The sequence below is a fragment of the Stegodyphus dumicola genome, chromosome 2 (assembly GCF_044657685.1).
Source record: "Stegodyphus dumicola isolate Sdum_Otavi_A_Nest chromosome 2, ASM4465768v1".
Lineage (NCBI taxonomy): Eukaryota > Metazoa > Arthropoda > Arachnida > Araneae > Eresidae > Stegodyphus > Stegodyphus dumicola.
Genome location: NC_140769.1, coordinates 146,279,735 through 146,293,160, shown reverse-complemented (window position 1 = coordinate 146,293,160; position 13,426 = coordinate 146,279,735). Strand labels below are relative to the sequence as shown.

The following is a 13,426-nucleotide window of genomic DNA, read 5'->3' as shown; positions in this document are numbered from 1 at the left end:
ATACTTTTACCCAGGGGCCTGGTCACTCATACAACACTATACAATTTTACATTTACCTAATATCCATCATAATATGACTTATAACAAATAAATAAAACTCTTAATTTAAATACACACAAAAACAAATTTCATAGGAAATTGTTCCACAAAATCTTATCAGGTTATGCTTAGTCAGCGGTTTTGTCATGGGATCAGCCAGATTATCTTTACTTGGGACATATTTTAAATAAAAAATTTCGCTGTTCAATAGATCACGAATGAAAAATAGTTTCACATCTATATGTTTTGTCCTCGAGTTTTCAATGGGTAATTTTGTAAAACATATAGCAGCCATATTATCAGCAAACAATACTGGCCTCGAAACATAGTTACTTGCAATCTTAAACTGAATGCATTCATCCAAAATGTTTTTAAACCAAACTAATTCTTTTGCTGATTCAGTCATGGAGATAAATTCAGCCTCCATAGTAGATAAACTCACTCCCCTTTCTTTAAATGTACGCCAAGGTACAGGTGATTCTCCCAACAAAGCTATTTGTCCACCAATAGACACCATATCATCCCTGCTTGAAGCAAAATCCGAATCTGAATATATATTGAGCTTCAGTTCCTTGCATACCAGTTTGAGTTTGTGCTGTCTGGTATTGGAAACATACCCTAACAGTTTAAGTAATCCTTCCCAGTGAATCTTACCAGGATTGCTTTGGAACTGAGAAAATATATTAACAGCATAAGCTATATCCGGACGAGTATGATTGCAAAGAAACGAGAGACATCCCAAAACATTTCTATAAGGATAATTCATCATTTCAGTCGTTTCTTCCTGTGTACTGGGACTTTGAGACTTTGAGTATTTCACACCTTTAACTATTGGAAGGGAAGTAATTTGTATTTTAAACGACTTAAATCGATCAACTATGTCTTCTATATATAATTGCTGATGAATTAAAACACTATTGTTCTCATATTCAAACTCCACACCCAGAAGCTTTCTTGTTTTACCTAAAATTTTCAAATCAAAATGTGAACTCAGGACTTTTAATATCCTTTTGGCCTGAACTTCACTTTTCCCAAACACAACTATATCATCAACATAAACCAACAGAATGACAAAATCTTTAAAACGATAGACACAATTACACCACTCAAACTTGATAAACCCTAGGTTACATAGTGTTCTATCCAACTCATAGTACCATAATCGGCCACTCTGATGCAAACCATACAAGGCTCTATCTAAACGACACACAAAAGTTTCTTTATCTCGCTCCACAAAACCCTGAGGTTGGGACATGTAAATTTCCTCTGATAAAGGAGGGTAGAGATAGGCACTTTTCACGTCGCATTGTATATTTGCCCATCCAAGGTGTGCAACTAAAAGGGAGAAAAAGAGCCTTATTATTGAAAAGTTGACTACAGGAGAGTAGGTTTCATCATAGGTATCGTATTTAATTTGCCTATAACCCTGAGCCACTAAACGAGCTTTAAAACGAACAATGTTTCCAAATTCATCACGTTTAATGTTGAAAATCCACCTGCAACCTAGTGGAGTCTTGTCTTTAGGAAGTGGAACAAGATGCCATACCTTATGCTTTCGCATGTTGGCCATTTCCTCTTCCATTGCCTCTATCCATTTAAGCTTTTCTGCAGATTTCATTGCCTGGTTATAAGTGTTTGGAATTGAAACATCTAGTCAGCTATCTCGGGTATACGACGTTGAAGGAGTACCAGTTGGGGCGATTTCACCACTATAAGTATTGCTTCCCTTGAAATCAAACAAGGTAGGATCATACTGAATATTATGTTCAGTGCAATACCTTTCTACATCATTTGGTGATCGTAGTCTTTGATTAGACCCCCTCTCAAAATAATACACATCCGTACGAGTGCCGTCTGGCCTTGGAACAGGTTTACGAAGCCAAGTTACTTGTCTCAATGTAGATTGAGTGTCAGTGCCAATTGTAGAAGAAGGTACATTGGTATCGGTTCTTTCCTCTATTTCAGGAAAATAGCCAACTGGAGTGTCAGTAGATTGGAACTCTACCCATTCTTCAGATTCCAAATCAGGAAGGGTGCCCAGTGCAGCTCCACTGCCACTTTTCTGCATTCCAATTGACTCTTTAAAAGTAGCATTTAAGGTTTCTACTACCTTTTGCTCATTTTCCAACCAAATCTTGTACCCTTTTGTTCGTACACTGTACCCAATCAATCGGCCCTTCGTTGCCTTTGGATCAAGTTTAGAATTTCTTTTAGCCTTTGGAATTCCCACATAGGCAATCGTTCCAAATGCCTTAAGATGACGTACTGATGGTTTCCGCTTAGTGTATAATTCAAATGGAGTTCTGTCTTGGCCCTTATGACAGATTCTATTAAATGAATATGCAAAATACATTACTGCATCTGACCAAAATTCGGAACTCATTCCACTATCATGTAAGATTGCACGTACATTATTGAGAGCTGTCTGATTAAATCTCTCACAAACTCCATTCTGTTCTGGAGTGTAGACATCTGTAAATTCGTGCTTTACACCATTTTTATTACAATATGACCTAAATTGATCATTATCATATTCTCGCCCATTGTCAGTCCTAAAGTATTTCAATCTAAGGTTCAAAGATCTTTCCGCACGTGCTATATGCCTTTCAAATACTTCAAACACCTGGCTTTTCTCCACAATGGGGTACACTACCACGTAACAAGAATATTCGTCAATAAAGGAAACGAAATAACGTTTACCATTCCTACCTGGAATGTTAATAGGTCCCCATACATCAGAAAAAACCCTTTCAAGCAGTCTCTTTACTTGAATACCTTCTAAAGGTCTATAGGAGATTCGTCTTTGCTTATTGATTTGGCAATGTTCACAAAACAAATTAGGTGAGTGCTTTAACACAGGAAGACCTCGAACTGAATGTCTCTTACTAGTCCTGACAATAGTATCATAATTTATATGACCAAACCGACCATGCCATAATTCACTATTATTATGCTGAACTGTGGATGCCTCAAATTTTACAGATTTGCCCCCCTTTTTGATTATTTTCGGGAATACATGATAGTTACTTCCTATCAACTTAGCCTTGTACAAAGTTGAATTCTCATCATCAGTAACTTTAATTTGCCCATTTTTACCATAAAATCTTGCTCCATTGATATCCACCCTAGGTCCACATATTAAATTTCGTCTCAGTTCAGGTGAATATAACACATCTTTAAGCAAAATAACCGTATCCCCAAATTTAATTTTAACAGTACCCTTCCCATGAATTGGAAAAGTTACCCCATCAATAGCTACTAGCATATTCTCATTTTTCACAGGAGAAAAAGTATCAAACAATTCACGATTTTTACAAAAATGATGAGATGCAGCCGTATCAAAAATCCAACTATCATCATTTTCTTCCACATTGTTAATATTGGCTTGAGCTATAAAATTGGACTGTGCATGGGAATTATTTTTACTTTTACTCAACTTGGGTTTATTCTTACACTTAGAAGATGTTTTATTACTTTTAGATACAGCTGAAGAAACAGAAGAAGCAGGTGAGGGTGATCTGGAAAAGTTACCTCTCATTCTACAATATTTTTGAATATGACCTGAACAGCCACATTTATAACACTTGAGCCCTTTAATCTGCTTAAATTTGGGTTCACAGTGAGTACTTTGAACTTCTATAGTCTTATTGGAGTTTTCCCTATCTATCTCTCTTAAATTAAGACGCGTTTCCTCTGCTAGAATTTCAAGTTCAACATTTTTAAAAATGAACTTTTCATCTGGCCACCTCAAAATATTCTGAACTACTTGATCAAATTTATCTGGAAGGAACCTAAGAAACTGGAAACATATATATACGTCTCTTACAGCCTGATTAATATCAGCTAACTGTTCAGTTACGCGTTTTAATCTAGAAGAAAAGAAACTAATACTTTCATTTGGCTTAATTTTACAATTTAAGAACTCTGAAAACAGGGACATATGTCTTGATCGATAATCTGGCTGGAAGTATTTGGCAAGCGTATTCCATGCCACTACCGGGTCATCAATTTCACATATCAAATTTCTATATTCAGGACTTACATTCATATAAATTAACGATAATGCCAATCGACTTCTATTTTGATAGTCGGCAATAATTTCTTTTGCAATACCCTTAACATCATCTAAATCAGGACATTTTTCAATACCTTTGACCAAAAGCCATGCATTTTTTTCATTCAAGGCAAACTTCATATCTTTGGACCATGTAAAATAATTACATGCATCAAGTTTAGCAATATTATACATGACACTAACAGTAGCCATATTTGAATTTTAACAAAAAACCACCCCCCAATCTCTTAAGTCCTAAATTAACTTTAAACTTCAAAAGTCTGCACTAAAAATAACTCAGGAGCTGGTGGCCCATAACCAAAATGATGCTAAAGCAAGGTTTAAAGTTTAAAGAAATTAAACATTTAGCAGTAGTAGCAATAAAAGCTCCCTGAGATATGTTGTGCAGACATTGAAGACAATAAAAGATTTTGAACTTAACCAATTTATTAACAATATAATAAAGAATAAAAACACAGAAAATAAATGTCAACAATATTAGAGTCTTAGGAAAAATATAATATAACCATCATTCATCAAATATTTTTACCTGGTCTCCAAAACACTGGCATTCTATACAAACAAAAATGTCCTAAACAGTAATTATGCGGCCTAAAAATAAAGCTGGCTACCCATTCAATAAGTCCATAATCAATGGTCAAGAAAAACACCTGAAAATTTAAATGAAGTTCTTGAAAGCACTTAAAACAGGCCTAACCCCGTTTGCACAAGAAGTCGCCGCTCACATATTTTTAATTGCCGCCTTTATTGAAGAACATGGATGCCGCCCACGGCAGTCACTCACATGGTAGCCTTTGGAACCAAAGAACTTTATTCTGGAACCATCATCTCGCAAACCGGAACCAATGCACTTTAATCACCGGACTGCATGCATCCTTCTAAAGGGTCCTGGAAACCGCTCACTCAAGTGCCGGGAAAGCAGGAACTAGAAGGGGTTGAGCCAGAGCGATGCGAGATACTTATAGCAGAAGTAGGAATGACGTCATCTCACGGCAACCAAGCAGCTATCGGCACGAATCGGCTTTTCAGATGACGTAACATCATGTTTCGTTTTTGCATCTCAATTAGGTTGAAACAGTCCGTTTTCAATGCAAACAGTGGCAGCAAGAAAAAGAAGTAGAAGTAACTACTATATTACATTAAAATAAGGACTAAACTAAATAAACATTTCAAGGAGGAGAAATGATGCAGTAAAAGGTTTAAAAATAAGCTATATTTTCCAACAATAAATGTCTTGCGCGTACGCGTAAAACGCGTATGAGCATGCATCAACGGGGCGCCTGCGCAGAAAGATTTTAGCTTTGAGGTCCGGATTATAGATCATTCTGGATTATGGGTGTCCGAATTAACGACTTTTGACTGTACTTTCTTTATATCACTGAAGTTCTTGATAGGAATGATAGGTTCGCTGTTTTCAACAATACAGTTTGCTGTTAAGATTTCTTGCTTCTTTCTTTTTCGTTTCTCAGAATTTGTTCTTTTATCATCTTTATTAAAATTTCTCAAAGATCTGGGCCAAATGTTGTTATCTTTAGCAAGCCAAGGTGGGCCATACCACCACAGTTCATTTTTTGAAAGGGTTTCTACCTTCTGCCTTCTTGTCAATAAGTCCGATTCTCATGGCTGGGACAATAATTCCGCCAATCTAGATCAGTTTTCTCTTGGATTTCTAGACACCTATTTTGTACAAATTGTTTCCATTTCGTTGGATCAGCCTTGACCCAGTATAGTACAATTTCCGAATCTGTCCACATATAAATCTTCATTTCTATGTTTTTCAAAGAATGTCGAATGTATGTGATGAGTCGAGCTCCTATGACTGCTCCTGAAAGCTCCAGTCGAGGTAACATAACCTTTTTTATGGGAGCAACTCTTGCTTTGGAGATAACAAATGATGTTTTTGTTAGCTCATTTTCATTCTATCTCAAATATACAATGGCACCATATCCCTTTTGGGTACTGTCTGTAAAACAGTGCAATAGAATTTCGACAGATTACCTTTTGACAGATTGTTGAAATAATGTCTTGGAATTTCAACATTTTTTAATTTAGGAATTTCATCATACCAGCTTTTAAATCGGTTCTGTAATTCTTGATCAAGTGGTGCATCCTATTGGTATCCTGTTTGCCAACATTCTCGCATCATCATTTTAGCTGCAACGACAAAGGGAGATATGAAACCAATAGGATCGTATAGTTTGCCCGCAACTTGAAGAATCTTCCGTTTTGTTATTTCCTCAGCCGGATCCTTGAGTAATTCATCTTTGATTCAAAATTTCAGTTTATCTGCATCATAATTCCAAATATATCCTAACAATGCGCTTTTCATTCCGTCTTCATTAAACTTCGTATTTTCATCTGCATTCCAAATCACATGTAATTGGGCATTATTGCTTCTCCACTTTCTCATATTGAAACTAGCGAGCATCATAATCCTTTTCCTATCTTCATAAATTTCTGCAGCTTCTTCTTCATCATCTGTACCATGAATCAAATCATCTACATAAAAATTTTCTTCAAGAAGCTGACAGATCTTCGAATATTGTGCTTTCAACTTCCTTGCATGATGTTGTATAGTTGCTGCTAGTAAAAAGGGGCTACAGGTTGCTCCGAATATGACGTGTCATTCTTAAAATCGTTGGTTGCTCCTTTTCCTTTACAGTCCAAAGAAATCTTACTGCATTTCTGTCCTCAGGCTTCAACAGAATTTGTAGAAAAGCAGCTTTGATATCTGCAGCAAATGCTATTTTGTGTTGACGAAATTTAATTAGCAAATCTAATAATTCAGGTTTTAAATTTGGTCCTGAGTGTAAACAGTCATTTAAAGATAGACTGTCATGAGTATGAGAGGAAGCATCAAATACGACCCTTAATTTTGTAGAATCATGATCTTCTCTGATTACACAATGATGTGGCAAATAATAGATGTTTTCTGCAGAATTCTTCGGAGCCTTTTCAGCTATTCCTTTATTTAGATAATCTTCAATTACCCTTGAATACTTGTCATAAATTTCAGTATTTTTCTTAAACCTTCTAAGTAAACTGTTCCATCTGTTTAAGGCGATGTTATAATTACTACCTATTGCACAATTTTAAGTAGAATGTTTCAAATATTCATTTTCTATCTTCCCACAAAATATACAATCAGCTGTTGATGTATTCGTATTCAACGACGCAACTGCTGGAACTAAATAATTGTTTTTGAAGGCAGTATGATATTTCTCACTTTTAATAAGGTCTCGCGATTGATGTTTATGTTGTTCAGTTCTGATTTTAGAATAATTTGGCGATGTATGGAAAAATGTATGCTCTCTGCTTTCAACTTCCTTCTTCAGAAATTCCAAAATGTTAGTCACTGTGGTTTCTGTGTCAGGGGTTAACGATCGATTAAACTCTAAAACTAATTCGCTAGGAAGTATTCTTATTAACAGTGGGCATAACAAATAGCTGTAAGAATTCTAAGTAACGTTAAGGGAATCAAGGCTTTTAATTTCAATTTCTAAGCTATCATATAAGTTACATAATGTTTTAATATCATCCATTTTTTTACTGGCTTTAAATTCAGCAGACGATTCATATGTGCGTTTATTAAAATGTCCTTTCTACCAAACCTTTCTTTCAGAATATTTATTGCTTTAGCATAATTTTCGGCAACTAACGGTAATCCCTTTATTGACATTAAAGCTGTTAGTAAATATGTGAGGTAATTAAATCTGTCTACATCCTTTAAAGCAGAGTTATTATGTATAGCAGATTCGTGTTGAGCCTAAAAACTTTGAAATTCACATATCTCGCCTTTAAATTTATTTATGGTTAATTTCGGAAGTTTAGCGCCATTTTGTATTTGTGTTCTCTACCGTATCTATAGTAGAAGAATTAGATGGCATCTCATTTAATTTAACACATTTTCTATTTCTAAATGTTCTACTGATCTTCGATTTGCACAAGGTAATTTAGTTTTTATATTCCAAGATATCCTGTATTTCAGTTTCGTACTTTTTCTCATCTGTTATGATAGACTTGATTTCAGTTTTCAGTATTAGTATATCGTTTTCATTTTCATTTAAGATGGATAAATCATCTTCTAATAAATCAAATTTAATATTATCCGATTCTATTTCCTTTTCCATTTTAGCTATCAGTCTTGTTACTGATGCTCCTAACATTCCTCGCTTCTTTTTTAGTGCTTTTAACTTATCCATCTTAATAATCAGTATTCAATCACTAATCGAACAATAATAAATACTTAAATCATAATATCTAAAGATCACTGTTATCTCGGAATTTCGGCACCATGTCACGGTTTATGATCTTTTTCCTTATTTGTATTTTCTTATTCTTATTTTTTACATTTAACAGCATTTGATAAGTGAATTTTTGCTTACCTTTCTTGATGAATATCCACAGGAACGCTTGGAATTCCTTTTCATTTTTTATCACACAGAAGCTTTATTTACAGCTATGTACAACAATTGTATGCTTACATTAGAATGTTCATCATGTTCCTCTGGTTGCTACTACATCTATATCAAAATCCGCAATGCGGTAAGAAAAATATAACAAGCTGAAAGTAAAAAAGCTGGGCCCTCTCGGTGACCAGCTACATAAACTCTAACACCTGTTGCAAGGGGTACATCACAGCTGGAACTACCTAATGCTTCTGTGAAATGAATGCATCTGTCCATGCATTGTAAAAAGCATTTCGGTCAGATCAAAGCAGTGCACAGTAGATGGTGTATGTATGTGCTTATGGCAAAGCCTCAAGGGTTGTCCGCTTAAAGGGAGGGATGCCTTCGTGGAAGACTTTCTAAGGGAAACTGGCTTGTATACATGTTACACATGGGCAAAAACCAAAGTTCAAAGTAGAACAGAACAATGTGATTTGAGATATTTATTTTGCAAAATTTAGATTTAGAAGATTTCTGAACTCAGAATGTGGACACAGTATGTCCAAAATGGCTTTTTGTAACAATAAAGTTACATGTTGTTATGGTGTGCACAGAACTGACCTTGGATTGTTTTCAAAGTTCCCTTACTTTGCCATTGACCATAACCCAGGAACTAGTTGTTCAGTGCAAAAGATAGAGAGTTAAAGAAAACCCTCTTACATTATAAGGAGTTTCTTGCTGAAATTACAGTAAAAGTTCAACTATCTGTAAATGTCAGGAAATGCTGATTTCCAAATATGTGAAATTTACAGATAATTGAGCTTATAAAAAGTGCAATTCACATTAGAAAAGTCAAATGAATTGTTAAAAAAAAAAAAAAATTGGTCTAAAATTATAAAAGCCATTTTATTTGTTACCAACTTGAAAATCAAATGTCTACATTTAAATTATGTGAGATTTTGAAAGAAAAAAAAGGTTCATTTCAGATATAAACACTGAAGTAAAGCATCACCCTCAATTATGAAATTCCTTTGACTAATTGGCGGAGATCTTACCAAACTTGCTGCAGTCATTCCAATAGAAGCATGAAAGAATAGATTGCTCTTCATTGAATTAAATAATTAGCATATACAAGATGGACATAACATATATAAAAAACTGAAGTCACTTGTCATAATTCTCTGTGTTGCCCAGCCAGTTTACTTAAGTTGCACTTTTCTTTATGCCAGGATCCTGTAATATTGAAATACTCTGCTACATGCTATTCCATCGAAGACCGGTCCAAATTTAATTCACTTCTTCAAAATGCAATTGAAAAACAGACGAATAGCAGTTAACTGACATCATTTTAAAAAATTAACCTAGATTATCGAGAATTATTTGGGTTTGCATAAAGCCTAAGCATTGCATCACACTTATTACTGGAATTAGACACATCCACACAACTGTCAACCAAAAATTTTATCCCTGTTTTTTGTCACAAAAAGTCTATAATTGAATTGTGGCCGTTCTTTAAATCTTCAGCAGTAGAACCAGCTGTTAATTCTGATTTTTCTGTGTGGGCGAGTTTTCCTGGTTTTCCAGTTACATAGTGGCTTTCATATTTCCAGACAGCATCTTGATCCAAATGTGAAGTGGTAATAACACACTTTATTGGCTGGTGATGGAAATGGACTCTTCAGTCTGTTGTTCACTGGAGATAGTATCTTCTCCAGTAATTATGAAATTTTATTTGGCAGTGTGCTTGAATTCTTAATTTCAGTTGAATGTGTCTCATGTATACTGCACCTAAAAAAAAAATGGGACAGTTCTATATCTCCTATTCTACTGGGTCGATTGACACAATTCAATTGCTTTTTTTATGTCTCGAAAGCGCGACTTCAGATATGTATTAGTTTTATGTATAGCATTATTCTAATAGGTATTTTGACACAAAGTCGGACTTTTTTTTTGAAATAACATACCAATTTTTTTTCCGTATTTCAATTCTACTACTCAAATTATGCCAAACTACCAAGTTTTGTAAAAATCACACGAGTAGCTTTTAAAAAATTAGCTCTCAAAATTTTAGCTCCTCATTGTTAATTGAGTCTGGTATGTATTTATTAATCTCTTTTTTTTTATTAAACTTTTTTTATTCTTCCTTTCACATTTCGAAATTCAAGTTCATTCCAAATAAAATTCACCCATTTTTTACGATTTATTTTTAAAACTTGTATTTTAAAATAAATTTATAAATTTTTCGAAAAAAATTTTGAATTATAATCTATAAAATTTTTACCATTATCTTAAAGGAGACGTATTTCTAAGCATGCCTGCAAAAAATTACAGTTTTGTATTCAAAATTTTGGAGGATATATGGGAATTTATATATTGGCCCGTTTTGAAATTTGGCATATTTTTTGAAAGCGATAAAACATCAAATGTGGTTTAGACACTTTGGTAAAATTATTTGAAAGTAGGAACAACTGACTTTCTTTTCCGCTCATCCCCAGTGTGAAAAGGTAGGAAGGAGGTGCCCTTTTTTTCCTGCTCAAAATCAGTCAAAAGTTAATGGCATGCATTAGGAGTTAAGTGAGATTGTAATAAAGAAAATAACTTTGTGTGATATAATAATATAGAAATGAAATTACTGAATGTAAAAATAATCAGTAATAGACAAAATTTACTATTGATTGCATGTTTTTTTGGGGGGGCGGAAGGTACTCAAGCCAACTTTATCAGAGTGTTGTTGTAATCAATTACATTATTGTTGTTTGTACTGTTGTTGCAAATGTTAACAGTAACAACAAACAGTACTCTGAGGAAGTTGAATAAAAATAAAGTCGGTGATAATTTTTCTATTTCTTTGTGCTAATTTTTGTGTTTTTTTTTTTTTTTTTACTATTTTGAATGTATTTTAAAAAAATTTTAATTTCTTATACATATTCATTTAACAACCTGCGAATCTACTGTATTATCTACGAATTTTTCAATATAAAATTTAACATACTGAGGCCATGTAAAATAAAAACACACTGGATTCTAAAAATATGTTTTAATAAAACATTTGAAGAAATTCTTGTTTCAAGGCACAACACAACTTTGTAATTACTTATTAATTGTAATTACTAACTGCAGTTCCTTACTACTACACTTGTTTCTTGTTGTAAATTATGTGTATTGAATTACAGTTTTTGTTAATTTTAGTAAGAAAAATATAGGGACTAATCCACAACTTCTGATTTCTATTTTATTTTATTCCAGCTTGAAATGGTAAAGAAGCAGAAGTTAAAAAATGTCAACTTTTTTGTGTCTGATAAGAGACTAATGATTCATAATCTTCCTAAAGATTTTAATGATGCTAAATTACGTAACTTATTCAAAAAAGCATCAAACCCTAGAGCTGTTATTTCAGAGGTACGAATTTTTATAAAATTAATTATTTTATTAATGTATTAGTAGTTAAAATGTAATGTAATATATTTTCCCCCTTTTGATATCATATTTTGTATATACTCAAGAGTTATGTCTCCATTCCTTTTGATATCTAGCGATTCATATGATCTTAAGATTTACAGATTTTTGAAGTGCTTGGAAGCTATGAATAAAACACTATGTATCATTTTCTTTAATTATTTATTTGATGGCATAAAGATATTTCGAATTTTGATAAAAAAATTAATGAATTATTTTTAACAAAATTAAAGCATAATTATTTTATATTAATTATGCTTTATTAGAGAACTGTAAGCAATTTATAATATTGTATGTGCATGCCGCCCAATTAGTATGGTGGTCAGGGAAGCTGACTGCAATGCTGAAGGGCCTGGGTTCGAATCCCGGAGAAGGCGGGGTTGTAACTGTCCGTCCCTTCATAGGAAAGTTGATGGTGGCCCACCTATGAGGTGCCCTCATAATAAAGAGACCACTACATCCGGCCTTGTATAGATTAATGGACTGAGTTACATTTGTAATTGTTCACAATCTGCCGTTGGAAAAAAAAATATTGTACATTCATAGGGGTTGGTAGTGGGTTGAATGGATGCAGAATTGACGATAGCTTGATCAAATTTGTATTTCCAAAAGAAACATTTAACATTTCTGAAATGTTTCGTAAAAGGACTTGTACATTGCGAAAAAAATGGGACAGTTCTATATCTCCTGTTCTACTGTGATTGACGAAATTCAACTTGTGTTTTTTTACATCTCGAAAGCATGAATTAGGATATGTATTAGATTTATACATAGCATTACTCTAACGTAACATAGGTATTCTGACACAAAATCCGACTTTTTCTGAAATAACATACCAATTTTTTACCATATTTCGATTCTACAACTCAAATTATGCCTAGATATTAAATTTTGTAATTTTTGGTGAGGAATTTATGGAGAAATTTAAAAATTTATCTTGGCGTTATTTTTTTTTTCAGTTTGTGCCAAGAATAATTCAGTTGGCAGAATTCTTAATTTATAGTAACCTTTACTTTTCCTTTTTTTTTATTGATGCACTAGAAGAAAAAAGGTCCATCGTTCATTCCTTCAAATAATTTTAACAAAGTGCATAAACCACGTTTTCGTTATTATCACTTTCAACAAATATGGCAAACTTCAAAATTTTTTATGATTTATGTTTAAAATTTGTATTTTTAAATAATTTTTATAAATTTTTCGAAAAAATTTTTAATTATATTCTATAAAATTTTTACCACCATCTTAAAGTATTTCTAAGCATACCTTCAAAAAATTACAGTTTTTTATTCAACATTTGAGAAGATGTACATGAATTTATATATTGGCGCATTTTGAGATTTGACATATTTGTTTAAAGCGATAAAACATCAAATGTGGTTTAGACACTTTGGTAAAATTATTTGAAAGTAAGAACGATGTGACTTTCTTTTCTGCTCATCTCCAACGTAAAAAGGTAAGAATGAGGTGC

The 13,426-nt window shown here is 33.3% G+C and overlaps 1 protein-coding gene across 4 annotated transcripts in view; it reads left to right on the top strand.

Moving 5' to 3' along the window:
* LOC118203161 (RNA-binding protein 28) overlaps positions 1-13,426 on the top strand; it is a 127,681-nt gene that overhangs the window by 69,264 nt on the left and 44,991 nt on the right. For all 4 annotated transcript variants that reach the window (XM_085811199.1, XM_085811198.1, XM_085811200.1 and 1 more), the window contains one exon: positions 11,749-11,901. In XM_085811199.1, coding sequence (XP_085667325.1) covers positions 11,749-11,901 — 153 coding nt within the window. The remainder of the gene's footprint in view (positions 1-11,748; positions 11,902-13,426) is intronic.